Genomic DNA, 23599 nt, shown 5'->3' on the forward strand with positions numbered 1-23599 from the left:
TTGCCTTCGAATGTAACCTGGAACTTTAAATTTGAATATGGTTGTGTTTGTTGTGTTGTGGCTGCAATTAATAGCAGAAAAATACCATGCCTTGAAAAAAGTCACCTCGCTAGTTCAATCTTAGGGTTTTTTATTGCCTCTGAATGTAACTCCGGAACTTTAAATTTGAATATGGTTGTGTTCGTTGTGTTGTGGGTACAATTTGAATATGATTGTGTTTCTTATACCACAAATCCGTATAAATGATTTTTATTTTTTCTTTTTACTTCGTGAAGTGACACGATACTTGTAATTTTCTTGGAGAATGAATTTTGTTAAAGCATTAATTCATTATGGAGGAGAGTGGAATGAAAGTAATCGCTACTCAAATTACAAAGTGGCCGGTGTACATATTCCAGAATTGTTCATTATTTGATCTTGGAAATTTGATCAAAAATGAAATAAACACTACTTGGGACAATGTTGAGATCTCATACCAAGTAACTAAAAGTGAGCCACCGATAAAGATGTTGACTAACAACTCGGTGCTTTTTTACATAGACTTGAAGAAGAGTTGCAATTCTATACTTGAGTTACCATTGTGCATAGAAGAATGTTATTATACTTCATTCCAAAATACGGTAACAATTAAACATATATAATTTTGAAATAATGTTATATGTTAATTAAAAGAATAACTTTAGTTTTTGTGACAGGTTACTAATCATGAATTGATCCAAACACATTACCAACATTCAGAAAAAAATCAAGCTGCAATACACAACATGGGGATTGGTTCCTTGGTACTACAAGCAAGAACAATAATTGAAAGTGAGATATTTGAAGATGGTACCTCAAGTAACCATAATTCCAGAAGACTTGCTGATTATACTAATGAAGTTGCTGACTTCATCATTGAAGAAACTACAAGAAACAAAAGAAAAAGGGAAGAAGATAAGACAATCATTGAAACTCACAAGTTGCAAACATTAGTAGAAGGACAATCATGAGTTTTGTTCTGCTTACTACAAAACTGAAACAATGAAAGCAACTTATGCAGAAACAGTTTATCCTTTGCCACATGAGGATGAATGGAGTCTACCAAAAGAATTGGACATACTTGTCCTACCTCCAAAAGGAAAAATTCCTCTCGGTAGACCAAGGAGGAGAAGAATAAGAGCACGGGGAGAGCCAAGAGTGGTTATGAAGTGTGGACGATGTGGCAAATCAGGTCATAATAGAAAAACGTGCAGAAACCCACCTATGGAGAAGCCACACAAGCCAAGAGAATGATTCATTTACTTTTACTTAAGGATGTTGCTCGTTATATTCATTCATAAAAAAGGAACAAGTTACTATGGACATCATACTACATAAGGTTGTAATGATTTGTTACATTCTTTACCTTGGGAAAACATTAGTTCTTTTGCTTAAATGAATATTGATCAAACTTTGAATACTTTTTTTTTTAAAAATAAAATAATAAAAAAAATGAAGAAGAAAAAAGTAACCTAGTGTGTTTGTCATGCTTTACAAAGTAACCTAACTACATAAGAAAGTAACCTAATATCAGTATTTTGAAATTCAATTAAAAAAATTAATTAACCTGGTACCATTAAAATTTCAATTTATACAGATTTGTTTTTGTTTCAAGTATAATTTTAATTTTTTTACTTATAAAATTTGATGTCTTGATTTAATAAAAAAAAGTAACTTAGTATGTCTATTATGATTTATAAAGTAACCTGGTACATAATACAGCTCATCATTACTAAATCCAATTTTTATTACTGAAACAAGAATTAGAAGACACCTATTCATTGAAAAAGATTAGGAAAAAAAAAATAACCAGGTGTGTTTGTCATGCTTTACAAAGTAACCTAACAATATAAGAAAGTAACCGGGTGTGTTTGAAACAAAGTATGAAATCTCAAAGAGCCTGCCTGAGACATTAAGAATAAGAACTCAATTTATGTTCACACCAAAAATATAAAACTACTACATCTTTTTCTTCTCGGGTTTTTCAGGTGCGTCTTGAACAACCTTCCTTTTCTTCTTCTCAAGTTTTCTAGGTGCCTCTTCAACATCCTTCTTTTTCTTCTTCTCAGTCTTTTCAGGTGCCTCTGCATCAGTCTTCTTCTTTTCCTTCTCGGGCTTTTCAGGTTCCTCTACATCAGTCTTCTTCTTTGTTTTCTCATGCTTTTCAGGTTCCTCTACATCAGTCTTGTACCCATCCTCTTGCTTCTTTTTAGCATGATGGTAAAGACAAACAGCAAGGTCATCACGATAATTGGCAATGTTGAGTTTAGGAGATATGCCATTTATGGTGTCATGAATTATGTGATCAGCAAAAGCAATCACAAATGCACCACAGTCACTGCAAATAAGTAGCTAAGATGAATTAATATTAAATTTCAATATAAAAGATCATTGAAAATAAATCATGAATAAACTGATATTAAATAAAAGAGCATGGAAAATAAGTAGCTTGGTACTTTAAGAGAATAATTAGAAAAAACCTTGTTCCATTTAGATGTTTCACCAATGCACTTTCTTTTCACACCACGAGTAGAAGAAGGGGATTGCGTATTTTTAGATGTTTTCTTCGGAGATTCAAAATCAGATGAAGACATTCTCTAAATATGATTAATGACCTGAAAAATAAAGAAGACACAATAAAGAGCTTAGTTTAAGGGAAAAATGATTGCTTAGCAAAGGTCTGGAATCAATATTTGCACCTTTACCATAAAGATATATACTGAGCTTGCTGAATGACACATGAATTCCTCTACTTGTTTTTAGGAAAAAAGAAATATAGCATAAAAAGAATGCAAAAACCAATCAATATAAAACTACTGTAGAGAAAATTATTAGTTATATCCTACCGTCTTTATAGGCTCTTCTGGGCGCCCTATGGCACAATCAATAACAGTGTGAATGCCAACCAACGTTACAGGAATTATCTCTGGTTTGCTAAGATCTGCCTGCTCCAAAAATACTTCGCAGTGAGTAATTCAACTTCAGGTTACCAAAAATGCTACACAAATTTATCATGTGTATAGGAGCTCAAAGAATAGATAAGCACACCATATTGTAGATAGATACATACCCTTTCATCAGCAATAACAAAAATTTTCCCAACTTCATCAGCAGCTACAGAATAAACATCTGAAAGAAACCTAGTGACGGATCTAGCAGACAAGAATCCTCTTGCAAAGGTGGGATCTCGGGTCAATTGTAGTGTTACCCAACCCTGAAATAGAAACATTCAGATTAAAAGGTATAATCAAATGCTAATTGCATGACTTGGAAAATCACAACCATAATAAAAATGTTTTCGCGATTAAATTATTGATAAGTGTGCTCTACAAGCTATAAACTAAATCGTGTACACTTATATTGAAAGTTAAACTCAGAGAAGCTTTAAATTTATCATGGTTATGAAATGTTAGGTACAAAATACAATTTAAATGCAAAGACATGAAAGTGATGGCTTGGGTCAACTTTGAGTAGAGAAGAAGGGATATTCAATGCAGAAGCATATTATTTTTCTTGGGGTCTTTTAAAACATTTTATCAAACACTTGCAGAGCATTGAGTAATAGTTGAACAGTTCCATGAAAAGTAGAAGCAAGAAAACTAACCAGAGGAGAGGGCAGAGGTGGCTGTCCGAAGAAAAGGGGTCAGAGGACGTAGAGGGACGACGGGACCTCACGATGTTTTATAGGCTCCTCTTTTCGCTTCGACGGCGTAAATCGATGCCTCCTCTTCAGGTAAGATGGAACAATGGTGAAGAGAAATGGTGGAGGAGAAGACAAAGAGGTAAGAGAGAAAATAATGGTGAAGATGGAACAATGGTGAAGAGAAGACAGAGAGGTGAACAAAAACAATGGTGGTGGAGAAGACAAAGAGGTAAGAGAGAAAATGATTTTCTGGAAAATATAAAAAAAAAAAAGTTAAAAATATGGAAAAGAAAACCCACATAATAATTTAAAATAGAAAAATACCATAATTTACCTAAAATTAAAATTTATCCATATTTATCTAAACATTTAATAAAAATCCATACTACAGGTAATTTCCACTAAAAAAAATATTTAATGTAAAAAATTATCCCAACTTTATTCACTTGCCAAAGTAAAACCTCCACAATCACAAATTCAATCAATTAGTTATTAGAGGTAAACATTAAAAATGTACACAAACAAGAAGTTAAATTATAAAATTGAATTTAAATGTTTCCTCGACCAATGGAAGGCAGCTCAAAACTCTCATTTAGAGTCATCTCGAATTAGTCTAAGTTAGGGGTGTACATCAAACTGCTCAAACCGCCTGCACCGCAAAAAAAAAAATGCAATTTGAAATTCTTCGCGGTGCGGTTGCGGTTTGAATTTTTTTTCAAACCGCACGGTGCGGTGCGGTTTGCGGTTTTGAATTATTAAACCGCGATTCAAACAGCACCGCACTGCATGTTTTAAAATTTTAATTTTTATATTTATTTAAGGGAAATTTTCATGGGCCTCCTTATTTTGGCAATCATTTTAAAAAATGACGTTATTTTTGTTATGTTAAGTTTCCGTATATGTAGTTGACGTTTTTATGGTAATTTTCTATTTTTAACGATTTGTATATTGGGCTTGTAATCCCGGTTTTTTCGGCCCAATTTTTTAAATCTTAGGGTAAAATTCATAACTCTTCACAAACTTTCTCTTCTTTTCAACAAGACAGCAACAAACCCAAGCCCATACATGTGTATTGAAATTTGGAGTTGGAAGTTTATGTTTGTTTTATTTTTAATCTATTGCTGAAAGTATATTAGTTGTACCTTTATATTGTTGTTGGAATTTAATTAGTTTCAAGTTTGTTATTTTGATTTAGGTGTGTTGTTGAAACTTCAAAAAGATTATTGACTTATTGTTGTTGTTATAACTTTTATTAGTCTCAAGCTTGTTGTATTTTCTTAAGTGTTTTGGAATAATTATATTAATAATAGTTTAATTATTTTGTGATGATTTCAAAAAAAAAATGTGATAGTTCAAACCGCATAAACTGCAGAAATCGCACTGCACCGCATCAGTTTTTGGGGTGCGGTTTTTTGCAATTTTTTAGTATCGCGATGCGGGTGCGGTTTAGAAAATTGGAAAAACTGCATGTGCGGGTTGGTTTGAAAAAATGATTAAAAACCGCACCATCTGCACCGCGAACACCCCTAGTCTAAGTGTCGGGGATGGTCTTGAGCGTTGGTGTGTGCCTCAAGAGAATAGTGTTATGGTCAATGTAAATGCATCTGTATTTGATGGTGACCAAGGCTACGGTATTGGAATGGTGGCTAGGAATGATCATGGTTTTCAGTTTGAAGGAATCACTTGATGCTTTACTAGCAGTGTTCGGCTAGAACTTACTAAAGCTATTTTGGTGAAAGAAGCTTTAAGTTAGATCAAGAGACAAAAATCGCACTTGAGATAGATTATTTGGTAGTGATACAAGCAATGAAAGGTTCAGTTGAAACGTTTTCTAGATTAATTATTTAAAAAACAAGTAATATATAAGTGTATGAACCCAATATATTAAGTATGTAGGTTTCAAATCCTCCCATGTTTGAATATTATTTAACGGAATGGTAGTACAGAAGTAACAAAAATCTAACTTTAAGAATTTAATATTTTGAAAAAAAACATATAATATATAAAAGTATGGAACCGAAAATATAAGTGATTTATGATGCAAATATTCTAAAAATATATATTATTTATGAGAATGCTAAAATACATCACTCTTCTACTTTTAATTAAGTTTTGAGTCTAATATAATAACTTTTAGAGAGTATTACTAATCAATTATAAGAAAACACGTATAAAAAAATGTTAGGGATCATTGCTACCCAATAACAAGGTTCATTATTTATTTACGAGTTTTTTGCAGCTAATTTTTTTTAATTATCATTCTACGCATACTTAACCTTACAAACTCAAATTTTGATAGTAAAACTCTCAAAACTACAGAGTTGTTAGCAAATTTAAGGTATTATTTATTTTTTACAGTTAATTGCCAACATGAACTGCTTATGTGTACACTCTTACACATGTAGCAAGTTTATATTTATACACTTAATATTATTATTTAAAAATAATTAAAAAAATATTTTATTTTTTATTTTATACAAATTTATTTAATTTTAAAATAATTTTGAACTAATAATATAAAGTTCACCAAAAACTATTTATTTATAACAAGATGAAGATGTAATAACATGATAAGTATTATTTTGAAAAATTATTAATTAAATAATAAGTATATTATATATATTTTTGAAAGAAATTAATAATAAGTATATATATATAGAAGAAAGCATTGAGGGGAAAGAAGAAGAAGATTCGAAGAAGAGGATCTCTTCTTCTCAACTCAACTCAGCTCAGGTCAGTTCTCTCTCTCTTTATTCTTTTTTTCTATTCTCCGATTGATTTCTTTTTTGAATAATATCCTAATAATCGCAGCAAGGTAGGCAGCCATGGCGTCCAAGCGGATCTTGAAAGAGCTCAAGGATCTTCAAAAGGATCCTCCTACCTCTTGCAGCGCTGGTTCGTTCAATTTCTTTTAAATTATTTCGTGATCGGATTTTACTGTGTGTGATTTAGGGTCCAGTACTGTGTGTGTTTTTGTATCTGCATGTTGATGATATTGATTGTTGTTGCCCTAGATTTTCTTTTTCATTTGAGTTTTTGTGTATTTTGATGATAGAATTGAATGCAAGAACGAGATATAAGAATTCAGCTGAGTAAAGCCTAGCCTAGCTAATTGCCCCAAATTCTTTGCCTGGATCGTAGGATATTATTATACATTGTCTCACATCTCACTTAGTCAAAAAAACCTAATCAGAAGTGCCCGTAAATTTCGTTTTTGGACAGATTATAAATATGACAAAATAAAATGTATAGAAAAACATTTGGGGCTTGATTGAATTCCCTTCAATTTTTTGTCTAAAATAAATTTTACAATGAAAGAAATATTGTCTTTGTTTTTCACTTTTTTAAATTAAAAAAAAAATGCTTGATTTTTTTTTTTTTCTTTTTCTAAATTATGTACTCGTGTTTATGCATATTATAGATTTTTTAATACATCTTTTTTGATTATTTTGCTAATTATTTATATGTAAGCAAAAAACATAAATCAATGATGAGTCCAAGCAATCCCTTTGACATAGTTTTTTTTTTATTTTTTGTATAGTATGTACTAGTTATTTCACTTATAATTAGATCCTAAAAACTATTTTTAGCTTTGAAGTCCCTAACATTTTATATTACCTTTCTCATCCTTTATTTTCGTCAATGTTACACTTTTTGTACTTGATGTGACTAGGGTTTATTCAATCTTAATAAGTTCGAAATTGCCTCATACACTAGTTTGTGCCTTTTTGGCAACTTGACTTCTAATGTAAAATTTCATTTTGAATGCTTAGTTGTTAATACTTGAAGGAACGGAGAAAAAATGAGTTTATTTGGTATTGCCCTAAATTTTTAGTATTGAAATAAACTGGCTTTAAACTAGCTAGTAGCCATGTGTGAAAAGTGTAACTATTGATAGAAAAAACTAACGGAATGAGGTTTTTTAGAATCTAAGTTATAAATTTAAAAAGTGGTTAATTTTGATTTTTGTCCACTGAACTTTGACATGTACCAAGTTATGTCCCTTGAACTTTTCAGGTCGTTAAAATTCCTTCCGAACTATTGAGATTGTTAGATTTAGAAATTTTTGTCTAATTTTACTAAAAATTTAAGGGACACAATTTTGTACTTTTGAAAGTTTAGGGGAGCATGGTGTAGTAGATATCAAAGTTTGGGGGTAGGATTTAGTATATGGATAATTGTCATATTAGTAAAATTGAATAAAATTGAACAGAAGTCCTTAAATCTAACAATTTCAATAGTTAAGGGAAATTTTTAATGGCCTAAAAAGTTCAGAGGACATGATTTAGTACATGTCAAAGTTCAGGAGAAAAAAATCCTAATTAGCCTTAAAAAGTTAAGGAAATGCTAAAGAAATTGCTTTCCAGGACCTAAGTGTAATAAGTGGTAATTGATAGGGGTACAACTGCAACAAACAACCTAATTATATTGTTAATATAATAGTTATACGTTTTGTTTGTTATTAATAATGCTTAATGGTTGTTAGTTTGTTGAATTGATTGCTGGGAATACCAAAACACAAAATTTACAGTCACACTTTCACTAGGTGTTTTGTCATTGCTATTTTTCTTGATTTTATTTTTCTATGAATTATGATTTATATATTTGTATATTTGATTTCGTTGTTCTTTAATTTTAAACTATATTTAGAGTTGCATTATAATGATGACACGGATTATGAAATAGAACTGTTCCTTTGTGTTGTAACATGTGGAGGATACTGAAATATAATTTTGTACAAAATCAGAACTTTCTAATATAGGGCCTCTTGACAAAAGAATTTCTCAGTTTATAAGTTTACTGGAAGTTCAAGTTCGGACCATCAACAGTTTATAGGCAGAACAAGCTAAAATTACAATTTAAAAATCATGTTTTTGGTTATAGCGCCATGGTACTATATTTTTCAAGTCATATGAATCTCTTACTGTAGCGACTCAAAGCTAATAGGATTCTGTTTGTGCAGAACCTCGTTTTCACTGCACTTGGTTGTTGCACATTATAGCATTTGGTCTCATGCCAAACAATGTGTTTGATTTTATAATGGACTACAGTGAATTGCTGATTTTTCCAATGCAAAATATAGAATATTTGCATCATTGCTGTGTTGAACTGTCAATCATTGTATCTTTTTTCTTTTATGAACTAGTAAAGTACACTACAGTCTCTTTGTTCTCGCTATTTCTTTTTAATTTAATGCTTATAGTTGCTGTTTTATGATTTGAATTTAGCCTGTCCCTGTGCTTAATTTAAAAATAGATATTTTCTATGCTGTGTGTAGACACAAATGTTGATATTTTGTTTAGGAATGTTTAATCTCATATGCCAAAGTTGATTGTGCTCGTTCATGTTTAGGCCCAGTAGCCGAAGACATGTTTCATTGGCAAGCAACAATTATGGGTCCACCAGACAGCCCATATGCGGGTGGAGTGTTTCTTGTCACTATTCATTTTCCTCCAGACTATCCATTTAAACCACCAAAGGTACTTAAATTATGCTTTACTCTTTTTACCGTTTCAAGGGACAAATCAATGATATCTTTTGATTATTCGTTTTTCCTTTTTGTACTTTTTTCCTTCCCACACGCACACCAAGGTTTTTCTTATCGCCATATCCTGGTCCTAGGATGATTTTTATTATCTTGCATGGAATTTGTAACTACAACTGTTCTTGAGGAGAAAGTTGAGTAGTATAGGCCTTGAATTCCTCAACTGTAGTGGAAATTACTAGTGTATAAGGGTCAATAACTGTAAATGAAAGTCTGATAAAAAGATAATAGTGTTGTATCTGAAGTCTGCAGATAACAAATTCTATGAGAAGATACTTTAAATTTCGAGTAGGAATATTGTGTTTTTTAAACACGTGACTTTGTTAATCTGGCGATTCTCTGGAGATGTTTTTTGCAGGTTGCATTCAGAACAAAGGTCTTTCACCCTAATATCAACAGCAATGGTAGTATCTGTCTCGATATACTGAAGGAGCAGTGGAGCCCTGCCTTAACCATATCCAAGGTAAAATTTCTGTCACAAGCACTTGAAACTTTATGGCACCACACAATTGTGAGTTTGGATTGGTCCCACAGTTTCATGGCTAAAGAGAAATAATGAGTTTGCATTGCCCCACATTCCCTGATTGTTCCAAGTACAAATCTGCTCCAATTCAGTGTATATAGGTTTTAAGTCATTTAAAGTTTACAAATGTCTCTATGTCCTCATTCTAAACTCAAGATTGTATTAATGGTTGGACCATCACATTCACGTGTTCCTTCATTTATTACAGAAAAACTTGGAAATAAGTCTATCCACTAGCTCAATTTGTTGTCATTTTTAGCTGAAGCTATCTTACACATATCACGAGTCACGAAAGTTATTATGCTATGCACAAGAAACAGACTTTTTGGTACTACCAAATGCTAAATTATACCTTTGAATTTTCAGGTATTGCTTTCAATTTGCTCGTTGCTGACCGATCCCAATCCGGATGACCCGTTGGTGCCCGAGATCGCCCATATGTACAAGACTGATAGGAATAAGTATGAGACAACTGCAAGAAGCTGGACTCAGAAGTATGCTATGGGTTAGTATATGCTCTCTGCTAAAGCTGTGTCTTTAAGTGGGGGCAATGCTTTCTTCTAATTAAACATTTATGGAAGAAATATGATCTGTTCTTCTTATTAAGTGGGAAAATAGATTCTGATGAATTCTACCCTTCTTTGAACACAGCTCTATTAATCCATTTTGTATGATAAATATTGTCTTTTAAATTTGAATATCATTCTCCCTAAAAAAACTGAGACAATATGTCACTTTCATGTTTACTATGCCAAATTGTTTAAAGAATATGTAAAAGTTAATATAATCTTCATGTTATATATATTTCAAATACTATACCCTTTGAACGAGTTGTCATTGTCACAAGTTTGACAACTTTAAACAGATTATTTCAAAAATACACAAAAAAAAAAAAATTATAAAAATATGGTTTTACAAAATTTTAAATATTTTTAAGATCATAAAATACGGTTTATGATTTTTTTTTTTGGTTGTTTTTGTAATTTTTTTTTCTGAAAATTATAAAAATATAAAAAATAAATCTTTGAAATGGTATAAATTTTTCTACTAAAATAGTATTTTATGTAAATTTCTGAACTTTAAAACTTCCGAAATAACTAGGTGGCGTTTGGTTGGAGGTAATGAAATGGAATGGAATGGAAAGGAAATAATTTTTTATTTCATTTCTTTATTTGGTTGTATTTTAAAGTATTGGAATAGCATTTCAATAGAATGCTCTTTCTATTATTTTGGTGGAATGACTATTTCATTTTAAAAAGAAAGGAATGATCATTCCAATGGAACAAGAAAAAAACCATTTTAAAAATAAAGGAATTATCTTTCCAATGTAACAAGAAAAAAAATTTAATGAATTTTTTATCAATTTTTTTATGCATTTTAAATTTTATTCCATTCCTATTCACATTCCCATTCCTATATTTTCATTCCTCCCAACCAAACGCCTTCTAAGTAACTAACTTTGCCCTATCTTTTATGGGCCTTAAGAAGGCACAATCAGAACAACCTTGGGCTGAGTTTAGCCAAAAAGAACAGGCCCATTCAGAACAAACTTGGGCCGAGTTTAGCCCAAAAGAACAAACTTCTTCAAAAATCAAGAGAGTTTTAGCAATTAAGCTGAATAGTCAAGCTGTTTTTTCAACTATTACCTTTTTTTTTTATCTCTTATCTGCAAATCGAAACTTAAAATAGTACTTTATCTGATAGTAGAAGAAATTGTTCAATTTTCGTAGAGAATTGTTATTGGGTGGGTAACTTTCAAGTCTTTAACCTGTGTAATATTTGTACTGCTCTAACCCTAAAAGTTTCAGCAATTTTTTCTTTCTTCATTTGTTGGGAAAATCGAAATTACGTCAGAAAATTCAGACTGGGTGGCCGTTTTCTGGCCCATATCCCCAAAAAGGAAAAAAAAAAAGATTTTTCTTTTAATATCATGACTAGGGGTTTTTGGTATACACAGAAAACAAATCTACATAAAGACTGAAGTTAAAAGGGACAGAAGAGAAAATAAAATAAACTCCAAAATATACAATTTGCACCTATTTTTTTTTTTTTTTTTTTTGAGATATACAATTTGCACCTTATTTGATTATATAATGATCTTTTTAAAAGATAAAAAAAAAGAAATTGTTGGCTTGTGGTGAGAATCAGACCCAAGTGGGTATGGTGCTGAGATTACATGAGTTTGTTTTTTGTCTATATATATAGACAAATCATGTGATAACTGATAGGGCTATAAATACCCCTAAAGTGATAACCCCCTATTGTTTCCTCTTTCTTAACTATCTGTCTCTTTTGTCTAATTTATTTGTGAAAATTTAATATTAAAAAAAAAACAAAGACTAAAACTAAAACTAGTGTGTTTACTAAGAGAAAGCCAAATAATAGAGTAGGTCTTAGGCCATTTTGGGACACTAATTTTTACTTCTTTTGATTATGGGATTTGGACAATCTTCTTTGTAAGTTTTTTAAACAAAGGGAAGTTTTGAAAAGGTATCTTATACTCTCTACCTAGTGAGAAAATTAAAAAAATTAACAGCATTGTAATTAGGTAGCTTAAGGTGTCTAATAGGCTTTATAATTTATTAGTGAGTTTTTATGAAATTTATTAAATTAAAATATATGAGATTCGATATTAAAATGTACAAATAACGATTTGTCTAAAAAAAATAAAATTAAGAACGTTGTAATTACGCACCTTAAGGTGTCTAGCACAATACTGATGTAACGCTTTATTATTAGTTAGTATTTTTTTTATATAACTTATTAAATTAAAATGTATCGATATTAAAATGCACCAAAAACGATTTGTTTAAAAATAAGAAATATTAAAAGCATTGCAACTACGTATCTTTAAGGTGTTTAACACAACAATGATATGACACTTTAGTAATTTTTTATATAACTTATTAAATGAAAATATACAAAAACCTAATATTAAAATACATTAATAAGGATTTCTCCTAAAATTAATGTCCTTTAAAAATATCTAATCACATTATTTTATTTAAATATCATAGAGTCAAAGTCAAAACTAGGATGGACAATGTTCAACGTTGGACCAAAACAAGGCTACTCTAATCTAACTCTACTATGATCAATGTAATAATAAGCATCCTATATCTTTAATGACTGTATTTTATAATTAAGAAAATATTAGATTATTCAAATTCAATTTAACCTTTTTAATTTTTTTTTTTTAAAAAAAAACAAGAAAATTAATTAGTTAAAGGGGTGCTCATTTTATGGAAGACCCTCTTTAATAATGTAAGAAAAAAGAGATTGTAATTAGTAAAGGGTGCTAATATTAAGGAAGAAAAACAAAACATTTAATAGTGTATTAGGTAATAACAACATTATTTGAAGTTAATGTATGATGAAATAATTAAAAGAGTTAGAGAAAATGTTTCAAGTGAGTGCTTAACAACCCAAAATAAAAAAAAATTAAATATATAAATTATAAATATTTATTTATTTATTTATTTTATAAACCATGCTGTGTTTGCTGTGCCTCTTCTGCGTATTTTATGAGGCTATGTTCCCCATAAATACAAAAGAGAAAAAAAAAATTAAAAGAAAAGCAAAAAAATTTAAAAATAAAATAAAATTATTAACTTATTATTAGTTGTATCTCAGTTGTAATAATTTGTTATTGTAATTATTAATTTTTTTTTTATATGGGACACTGTGATTTCTGTCATTTTATGTCTAACACTGTTGCATTTGGAGTTTTTAATCAAAAAGAAGACTGACCCAATTTTTTAATTTTGATTTTCTTTTTCTCATCTTTTCTAACTAAGCCAATTTTAAAATTTGCACGTGAAAACTTTTTTTTTTTTTAAAATACAGTTAAAACTAAAGGTTCTCTTATTGTACAATTTTAAAATAAATATACCCTTTATATATATATATATATATATTTTGAGCATCTAAATAATTTTATTTTTTTAACATAGTAATTAAAATTATACATGATTAATAATACAACGTTTTACAATTGATGACGACACTTTCTCAAATTAAGATAGCTTATCATCTAACCGAAAAGTATATTTTGCCAAACCCTAAGCTGCAGAATTCATATCGTAAGCCACATATGATAAAATTACTCCTAAACATTTAAATAATAAAACTATAACATTCTTAAACAACAACTTCAGCTCATTAGAAAACACTATTCCTTTATTTGTATAGACAACAAGGTTATAATAATTTACTTTATACTTATATAAAATAAAACAAGCATACCTACAATAAATTACTGTAAATTATTCTAATTTTATTAAAAAAAATTGTTAAAAGTTTAAGATGTAAAATATCATATATGTGTATGTATATAGATATAAAAAAAATGAAGTATAGCTATCTAAATTGTTATCACAATTTTTAAGAGTTATGACTAAAATAATATACTTATTTTTAGAGTTAGATTTTACATTTTTTCTAAAAAAAATGTGTTTGTCCCACATATGTGTGAGTAATTTGTGATGTTTATTACATTTAATGGTGTGGTTTTATCAAAACAATTATTAATAATCTAGTAATTAATTTTTTTTTATGTCTTTTGTTTTCGGTTTACTTATTCATGATTGTAAGACTTTATTTTCAAGATTATGTGGTGTTTATTTGAATTTTGTAAAAGTAACGTTTATTTGCACTCGGTAAAATAATATAAGTGCACTACAATATTTTTTTAAAAAATAAACTCAAAATAATTTTTAAAAAATTACTCTTAATATTTTTTTCTCAAATTATTTTGTGTTAATGTCAATACTTATTTTAGTTTTATTTTTCATATTTTTTTTTTAAAAAAAATCATATATAATCTTTTTATATATGTATATTAAAATTTCACATAACTTTATAATTTTAATTTTTTTGTTAAAGTATTTAAAATATAATTTATTTTTATTTAATATATATTTTTTTTCAAAATATGAATTAAAAAAAAAACATAATTCAATACATATATTTTATGTAAAAAAAATTATTAAAATAATATACATTTATAAAATTTTATAGTGTGAATAAAACTTGTTTTTTTGTAAAACGATTTGTAAATTGTGTCACCATAATATATTTTATTGCTAAAGTAACTAGGCTCACTACTGATTGTGCATGTGTCATCTGAATTAGCAAATAATTTTATGGTTGATTTTTTTTTTTATTTTTTTTTTTTTTGAAGAATGAACATAATTTTATGGTTGATTTGATTTAATAAGATATGATGATATTTTTAAAAAAAGTAAATTAAGAAAAATTAATTATATGAAAAAATGTAATAATTAATTAAAAAAAAAAAAAAGAAGAGAGAGTGTGTTGCCCGGCAAAGAAGTCGTGCCCACGAGTTGGAAAGGGCTTTTTGGGCCCATAAAATTAGGCCTTTTTACTTTAATTAATCACATCACATATACCCCATTAATTATTATTATTATTATTATTAATTATTATAATTATTATTCTACTTGTTAAGGGGATTTTTTTGTCTCTTAATGAAGACAATAGTGACAAAATCACAAGCCAAAAATCCCACTTAATAATTATTTAATAATTTAGTATTGGGATGACGTGGCCATTGTCTACTGGTCGCCACATGGATGCCTACGTGGATTTACTCTCCACTTTCATTACTTAATAATTATTATGTTAAAAGAGGGATGGATTGCCAATCATTTCTTCATCATTAATCAATTATAGTGGTACAAATTTTTAGCTCTAATGCCCCTAGAGTATTTTTTAAATTTGCAATTTGGTTTTTGAGAAGTGTTTTTCTTGGAATCAAGACCAATTGAGTTTTTTTAGGGATTATTTTACAAATATACAAAAATACGTATAGAATTTTAAATATTTTTATTTTTTTTATGATTTTATTTAAAAAATACAATTTTTTGAAATATTTTTATGTTGTACATTTATTTAATTCTTGTTGATTTTTGTTATTTATATGTTATTTTTTGTTGTTATTTTGATGTTATTTTTCTGTTACTACTTTTATGTAGTCATCTTGTTGTTTTCGTATTGTTTTTATAAATAAAGTAAAAATGTAAAAAGAAAAAATCTTTAAACGTAAATGTAAAATTTTTACAAAAAATTAATATTTTATATAATTATTTTTTTTAAGTCTTTATGATGTTTTAAGTAATTTTGATATTTTTCTATGATATTCACCTAAAATAATAAAGATTTATTTGCTAATGTCTATAAAAGTTAAGGAATTATTTGTCAATTTTTTTTATTAAGGACAAAATTGCTAAACTAAAACTCTTTTAAGGACATTTTTGCTAAAATCTCTTTGCGAAATTATTACTCATTCATTGCCATTTCAACTTGACCCATTGGCCATATTTCATTATTAGCTAATGGAATTTGGATAAGTACACACACACATTGTGTCCACCAAATCTTGAAAACCTTTTCAACCCATTACTATATTTGCTTCACAATCATTCATATTTGTGATAAAATTTTAAAAACTAATGGGATTATTAAATTATCATTAAGAAGTTTATTATGTAAATTGCACATGTTCTCTCTAATATCTTTCTAAAATGCTATATATATATACACTTATACTATTCATTATATATAATGGAATGTCCCCATCATGGATTTGGTGTCCAAAATTCTCTTGAGCTAGATAAAGACCTTAACAAATGTATATATATCAACTCATGAAAGAGTTGGAGTTGCATTTAAAGTAAATAAAACTTTCTTTAATTGTATAATAAATGCTTTGAGAAAGAGAAAGAGAGAGAGAGTTGAAATTAAGAAAATTTGGTGTGGTCCAATAAAACCCAACAAAGAGAAGAAATATATACTATGTAATTATATAATGGTAACGTGTGATGTATGTATATTTAGTTGTATTTTTAATTTTTAATTTAATTTTGTAAATTTTTAGTTATATTTTTTTTTAGAAAAATTAGAATGATTTATTTTATATAAATACAATTAGTAATGAAGTCACAAATCATAAACATTTTCTTTATTGTATTGTTTTTAAAAAATACTAATAGAAAAATATGTGCAGTGAGTTTAAAAAAAATAATTTTTTTATATATATAAATATATGTCAAACAAATAATAATATAAAGATATTTTTTAAAAATATATACTGTAAATTTATTTAAAAAAGATAATATTTTTTTTTTGTTTAATAGCCACATTTAATATAAAAGATATATGAATATAAAATAGGGACTTTTTTTTTTTACATTTTAAAACAGTTTTTTTTTTTTTTTTTTTTTTGCATTTTACAAAATTCTACATAGAAATTCTTATAGCAACTAACGGAGCAACTTAAATCGCAACAAAAATCCGTATAGTAACCAATATAGAAACTACCGGAGAAATCCAAACTGTAAATTTTTTAAAAAAAATTAATATTTTATGGATAATTTTCCAATGTATAGTGAAGAAGGGAAGTTGATGAGAATTAATGTCAAGAAATAAACAATGAAACCTAACCCATTAAAGACTTGAAAACATACATTCCAAAACTTGATAGATAATATGTCTCCTAATATTATTGCCTACCTAAACTCTCTAAAAACATCCTTAATTTCAGGGTTTAACTTTAAGGACCACTTTTTTCTGCACAAAATAGAGACACAATCACTTTAGTTACAACTTAAAATGTTTCTTCAAAAACACAATAATATAAAGACATGATTAATTATTTATTTATTTTTAAAATAATAAAATTAAAAAAAAAAATAAAAAACAACAACAACAACAACTAATAATCTATCTGCCAAAACCCAATTGGAAATAAATAATATCTTATCAACATATATTTTTAGCTGGGATCTTAATGGCATAATATATTTTTGGTGAGAGTAATGACTATGGCATATAACAACAATTTCTTCTTCTTCTTCTTCTTTTGAAAATATAAATATATCTATTTATTTCATATATATGCCACGTCACCATGAGATGTAAGTACACGTGGCGGTTTATGAGAAGTGGAGCCCACTAATTCATGCTGTATCTTCTTTGAGTTTCAATAAGTCCGTACAGTTTGTTAAATATTAATTTCAAGTCACTGACCTATACCAGTATACCCACTCCACACACCATTGTTTTTTTTTATTTTTTTGAAAAGAAATATATAAATATATATTATTATTTACTTTATTTGAAATCATTGTTTAAATATTAAACTAATAAGTTTTAATGTGTTTTTGAAATTTTTGAAATAAAAAGAAAATTTATTATGATGAGCAGCAATGGCATAAGAAAAATTGTTTAAAAGAATGAAGGATTAAAAGTTAAATTTATTAATAGTAAAAGAAGAATAAAATCTTATTAAAAGTAAAGAAATAAAATAATAAGAGAAGCAATATTTTATTTAGTTTAAAGATAAAGAAACCTTTTTTTTTTTTTTTTTTTTTTTTAATTTAAAGATGCTTTCTCTTTTGTAAAAATATTGAAAATTATGGCAGCCTTTTATTGACAGGTACTTGTAAAAGTTTAGGATAATAGTAAATAATTAAGAATAAGGGAATATATCAATATTACCAATATGGTACTTAAATTTTGTAAACAAAATTAATATAATAATATGATATCATTTTAAAATAAATAATTAATTAATTCTACATACACTTAATAAGCAAATTACTATTATGTTCACATTATCTATCAAAAATATTTATAAACAGATTATGAATTACCAAAAAAAAAAAATTATTAACAAAATAATTTTGTATATATAGTCAAAGAAATAATTATGGATTACATTATGTGACTATAAATGACTATTATAGTCGCAAAATGATCATAAATTTACATTGTGCGGCCATCATGATTATATAGAATTGTATAGAATAAATTAAGTGAGATTATTTTTATTAATTTTAATATTTCACATTAATTTAGTAAATTTTACACTTAAAATTTATAAACAATATGTACACTTAATTTAATAATATGATATTATTTAAAATATATAATTAATTTATTAATTCTAAAAACACTTAATAAGCAAATTACTATTATTTTCACATTATCTATCAAATCTGGAAATTAATATAATATGTGCTTCGAAAAATATTTTAAATTTTGTTAAATATGTGAATAAATCTTTGAAATTTAATATATATGATAAATATTTTTTCTTTATTAAAAAATTAGGATTTTATTTTTAATTTTTACACTTGAAAGTAGTTTTTTTTTTTTTTTTTGTATTTTTACGAAAAATTCACATAGCAACTAATAAAACAACTCAAAACCCACATAAAAACCATTTGAGCAATTGCCAAACAACTCAAACTGTAAAATAATAATAATAATAATAATAATAATAATAATTACTAAAAAATTATAAATAAAACTTTTATGATTTGATATCAAGCCTTAGATCAAGGACAGAAAAAAGGTAGATAGGTGTGAGATTGTGTGAAATTAAAAAAATGGTAATAATTAAATTAATTTTTAAGCTCCAATTTCCAAGAGGGCCTAGCACCTAAGTAAGTATACTTAGAACAAAAAATGAAGATTAATTAATTACGTTTTTGTTTGTTTGTTTCTTATCATATATTAATTAGATTACATGTTTGTGATCATTTGTTTATACTTAGCTTTGACCTAGATTTTGTCTCTTTGTCCTTGGATGATGGCCTATTTATATTATATATATATTAATTTATTTATTTGTACTTTAGAGCTAATTAATTACTAATTAATTTCCTTAATTAATATTCACCTTTAATTTGCTTACCACTAAGCAAAATTAATTATAATAGACCGTTGCTTACTGGTAGGTAGTCATACTTGTAATCCTTCCTTTTGATACTAGCTAGTTCTACATGGATTAAAATAAACTTAATTGAGAGGATGAGTAATAATACGAGTTATTTAATTATTTTTTAATTATTAAATAAACTTCTCGCGATCAGACATGAATTAGTTCTCGAAATGGAGCTCCATGGGGATAAATTCTCTTCATCGAGTTTGATTGTGCTAATGCTATCTTGACGCTTTCATCTTCGAATAGCTATTATGAATATCTCGATTGGTGTGGAGAGCATCAAGAACTTAACTTCGAATAATTGTTTTGCTGGATTTTCTTTTAGTTTTAGGGAGATTAATAATAACTTAGCTTATTGTCGAGTCAATAGGATCTTGATCAACGAGTTAATGCTATTTGAAATAGGGATATTTTCACTGTTGCAACTTGCAAGTTTATATACTACAAAAAACTGCTATTATTAGTGATAATATTTTAGTCACAACATAAATTTTTTGTGACTAAATGTGACTTTTAGTCACAATAAAAAATTACTTGTGACTGTCTTTAGTTACAAGTTGTCACTAATTTAGTTCTAGTCACAACAAATATTGTGACCAAAAATACATTTAGTCACAACAAATTGTAATTCTTGTGACTGATATTTTTAGCTACGGATCTTTTAGTCACAACACAATAATGATAATTTATAATTAGCTACAACTTTATTATCTTTAGTCACAAATTTTATTGTGACTAAAAGTAAAAATTTTTGTAGTATATGGTCTTTATTGCAGACTTGTCAATTCTCTCATATATAGTTGTTTCAACTCTTTGGAGGTTTTATTTTTTAAAAATAAAAATAAAAAATTATTAATTTTTTTCTTCAAGTTATTGCGAAAATAAACAATTTTATAATAAGAGCTTGGTTGGTTAAGTTTTTGCTTTAGCTTCTTAAAACCATATTTTGGAGAAGTTACAAATTAAGATTAGTTTGTCATCAAAATATTAACTCTTTTTAGTAACAATCAAATCAAATCAAATGTATCCAAACATGTTCTAATATAAATTAAGCTCCAAAACTCTTAAAATAACATTTTAAAAATCGAACTAACTTACACATAAATTATTTAAGGGGAATCACTCTATATATCTTTTTTTTTTTATTTATTTTTATAATTTGGACTGCTCCCGTAGTTATTATGTATATTTGAGCTACGATTTAACTTTCTCCATTAATTGTTGTGTGGATTACAATGTGAATTTCTATCAAAAAATACAAAAAAAAAAAAAAAAAAAAAAAAAAAAAACTGCTTTAAAATATAAAAATGAAAAAAAAAATCTTATTATTTAATTAATTAGCCAATTAAAATAGATTAAGCATCTTATAGTTTATATTTTATATAATATGTAAGGCTAAAATTTGTCTCCATTATATTATTTGCAAATTAAGTATTTCCATTTTTTTTTTTTTTTGATAAAACTATTTCAAATTAAGTCATGAGAACAAACAAAATACACCATTTGCCTTCACAACTTCAAAAAAATACTATTTTTTTCTTTGGATACTTACATGACACACGTGTAATTTATATATATATATATATTTATAGAGTTTGACTAGAGTCTCCCATGGCCAGAAATGTTTTTCTACATATATATCTGAAAATTCTTTAAGTAAAATTAAGGTTTTCTCTACACATTTTGACACTTTTATCTTTTTTTGTACTCTTTCCACATGGTTACTAATTACTTAGCTGTATATATACACAAACATTTAATATACATATATGGTTAATTAATTTGCTAGTGGAAGGTAATTAATTTTGTTAATTTTGTTAAAATAAAAGGAGAATGTTTTAATTTATATTTTGCTAAACGTTCAACTAACATGTCATATAATTTTATTAGAGTATTTATTTAATTTGTATTTTGATAATCTTTTTTGGGAGATGTCTCATGTGATTTATTACCAACATTTAGTAAAGGTATTTAACGATTAATAAAATTATATTTTCCATTCAAAAAAATGTATTTGTAAAAATATATACTAGTGAAAACAAATATTTCATGTTTTAAGAACAAAAGTTTCTTGTCATGAAAAATATCTTAATCTTTTTTGTTTTGTGGGTCGAAGTAAGCCTAATCTTTTTCAGTTTATTCGGAACAAGGTATGGTATAAAGTTTTTGGTTGAAAAGTTGAATCTTTTTCTGCGTGAGAGCGTGAAGTGCTTCTAAAGTTTGTTATCCAATCTATTCTAACATATGCTATGAATTTATTTCGGCTTCTTGTAAAACTGGTTCAAGAAATTCATAGACTTTGCGCCAAATTTTATTAGAGAGGTGATAATGATAATAGGAAACTGTATTGGTGTTCTTGGGATTGCTTGTGTTGGCATAAAGCGGATGAGGGCATGAGTTTTCGGGATCTTTTCATCTTCAATAAGGCCTTGCTAGCTAACAAGCTAGCTTGGCGTTTATATTCTATTCCACATTCCCTTGTCGCTCGAGTTATGAAGGGTATTTACTTTTAAAAAGAGAATATTCTCTTTATTGAAAAATCTAACAAAGACTTTTATCTTTGGAGGAGTATTCTGTGGGGGAAAGAGTTGTTCTTAGAAGGTGGTCGTTGGTTTATTGGTGGTGGGTCTTCTGTGAGTATTAAACATCATGTTTAGATCCCGAAAGTTTCAACTGCTCTCTTTTATTCTTTGTGGCTAATTGATTCAATTTCTATGATTAGTGATCTGAAATTAGCTAATGGAATAAAAGTCTTGCTGAATCTTTATTTTTGGTGAATGAAGTCTCACGATTACTATCTATTCCGAGATCTAATCAACATCAAGACCGTTTGATCTGGCACTATAATTCTTCATGGAGTTATATGATTAAGAATGAGTATTGGAATGCCATAAGGTTATTTGGATTGGGTCAATTCGATTCCTCTTTGGGCTCATCTTCTTGGTGGAAGTACCTTTGGAGTCTTACTATTCCTCCTAGTGTAAAAATATTTATTTAAAGAGCTTGTTTATATTGGTTTCCTACTAAGTCTAATCCTACCTCTCATAAAGTTCCCACGAATCTTCTTGTCCAGTTTGTGTGCTGAAAAAATGAAACTTCATTCCATGCACTTTGGGATTGTACAAGTCTTGCTTCCATAATTAAGTTAGTGGATTTTGCTCCTACATCTAAAGAGTTGCCTCAAGTTAACTTTTTCTCTTTCCTCCGAGAATGTGAATTTATTCTTCGTAGAGATGAGATGGAGTTGCTTCTAGTTCTTCTTTGGCGCATTTTATATCGTCGAAACCATTGGGTTCATGACCAAAAACTTCTTGATATCGAAGGCATATTGGGCTGGGCCTTTTCATTTTCTCAGACTTATCAAGAAGCTCAAGTGAGAATTCAATGTGGTTTCTAGTCATACTTCAGCTGTTAGTCCGATTGGTTGACCCCCTGAGGCATTGTGGTCTCCTCTAACTGAAGGGTGGTTCAAACTTAAATTTGATGTTAGGTTGCGGCCTTCTGACTATTGTATGAATTTTGGAGCGGTCATGCGAGACTTTATAGGACATTTGTGTGGCATTTGCAGCAATACCGACAGTGCGTCTTTTAACTCCATTTTTTTTTTGCCGAAGTTATGGCTATACTGGTTGGGTTGCAATTGTGTTCTCGTCTTGGATGTCATAATATTGAGGAGGAGACGGATTGTCAAATTGTTACAAAATTCGTAAATAAAAGAGAGGCTTGTCTGGCGGATTATGGCTCGATTTTACAAGATATTTATTTAGTTTGTAATAAGCTTAATGTTTCTAAGTTTTTATTTTGCAATCGTTCTACAAATTCTATAGCTCATATATAACCTTGCCAAACTCGTTCTTTCTCTTGATGAGGCAAGAGTTTGGTGGTCAAAATTACTTGAGTTTATGTAAGTTTTAGGACTTAGTTAATGATAATTTTCTTTTATTAAAAAAAACACAAAAGTTTCTTAAAATTAAGAAAAAAAAAACATAATAATAATAGAGTAAATAAAGACCGTAACATATCCCAAAATTTTAAAATTAATAAAAAATTAAAAATAAGTGAAAAAAGTAAAAACTAGTAAGAAGAACACAAAAATCTAAAATTGGTAAATTGAAGCAC

General features: G+C 27.8%; 2 protein-coding genes and 2 long non-coding RNA genes across 5 annotated transcripts; 2 read left to right on the forward strand and 2 right to left on the reverse strand.

The window, feature by feature from the left end:
• The first annotated feature begins 404 nt into the window (after positions 1-404).
• On the forward strand, positions 405-1066 carry LOC115702955 (uncharacterized). Its single transcript, XM_030630432.2, has 2 exons — positions 405-620; positions 696-1066. The coding sequence occupies exons 1-2, from the start codon at positions 507-509 to the stop codon at positions 987-989; spliced, it is 408 nt and encodes a 135-aa protein (XP_030486292.1). The 5' UTR covers positions 405-506; the 3' UTR covers positions 990-1066.
• Positions 1067-1162: 96 nt separating this feature from the next.
• LOC115702956 (uncharacterized) lies at positions 1163-4304 on the reverse strand. Of its 2 annotated transcripts, none has more exons than XR_009688024.1 (5): positions 3623-4304; positions 3089-3232; positions 2865-2963; positions 2499-2633; positions 1163-2356 (listed from the first exon to the last, which is right to left on the reverse strand). It is a non-coding gene; the product is annotated as an uncharacterized LOC115702956 (long non-coding RNA). The 2 variants fall into 2 exon arrangements; XR_009688025.1 differs by having other exon boundaries at positions 2475-2633.
• A 1933-nt stretch (positions 4305-6237) lies between these two features.
• Positions 6238-10282, forward strand: LOC115716169 (ubiquitin-conjugating enzyme E2 10). Its single transcript, XM_030644916.2, has 5 exons — positions 6238-6394; positions 6473-6556; positions 9014-9141; positions 9565-9669; positions 10096-10282. Exons 2-5 carry the CDS (start codon positions 6487-6489, stop codon positions 10237-10239), a joined length of 447 nt encoding a protein of 148 aa, XP_030500776.1. The 5' UTR covers positions 6238-6394; positions 6473-6486; the 3' UTR covers positions 10240-10282.
• A 1416-nt stretch (positions 10283-11698) lies between these two features.
• Positions 11699-12024, reverse strand: LOC133038068 (uncharacterized). The gene is made up of 2 exons (XR_009688027.1): positions 11807-12024; positions 11699-11765 (listed from the first exon to the last, which is right to left on the reverse strand). It is a non-coding gene; the product is annotated as an uncharacterized LOC133038068 (long non-coding RNA).
• Between the last annotated feature and the right edge of the window lie 11575 nt (positions 12025-23599).

The sequence above is a fragment of the Cannabis sativa genome, chromosome 5, assembly GCF_029168945.1.
Source record: "Cannabis sativa cultivar Pink pepper isolate KNU-18-1 chromosome 5, ASM2916894v1, whole genome shotgun sequence".
Classification (NCBI taxonomy): Eukaryota; Viridiplantae; Streptophyta; class Magnoliopsida; order Rosales; family Cannabaceae; genus Cannabis; species Cannabis sativa.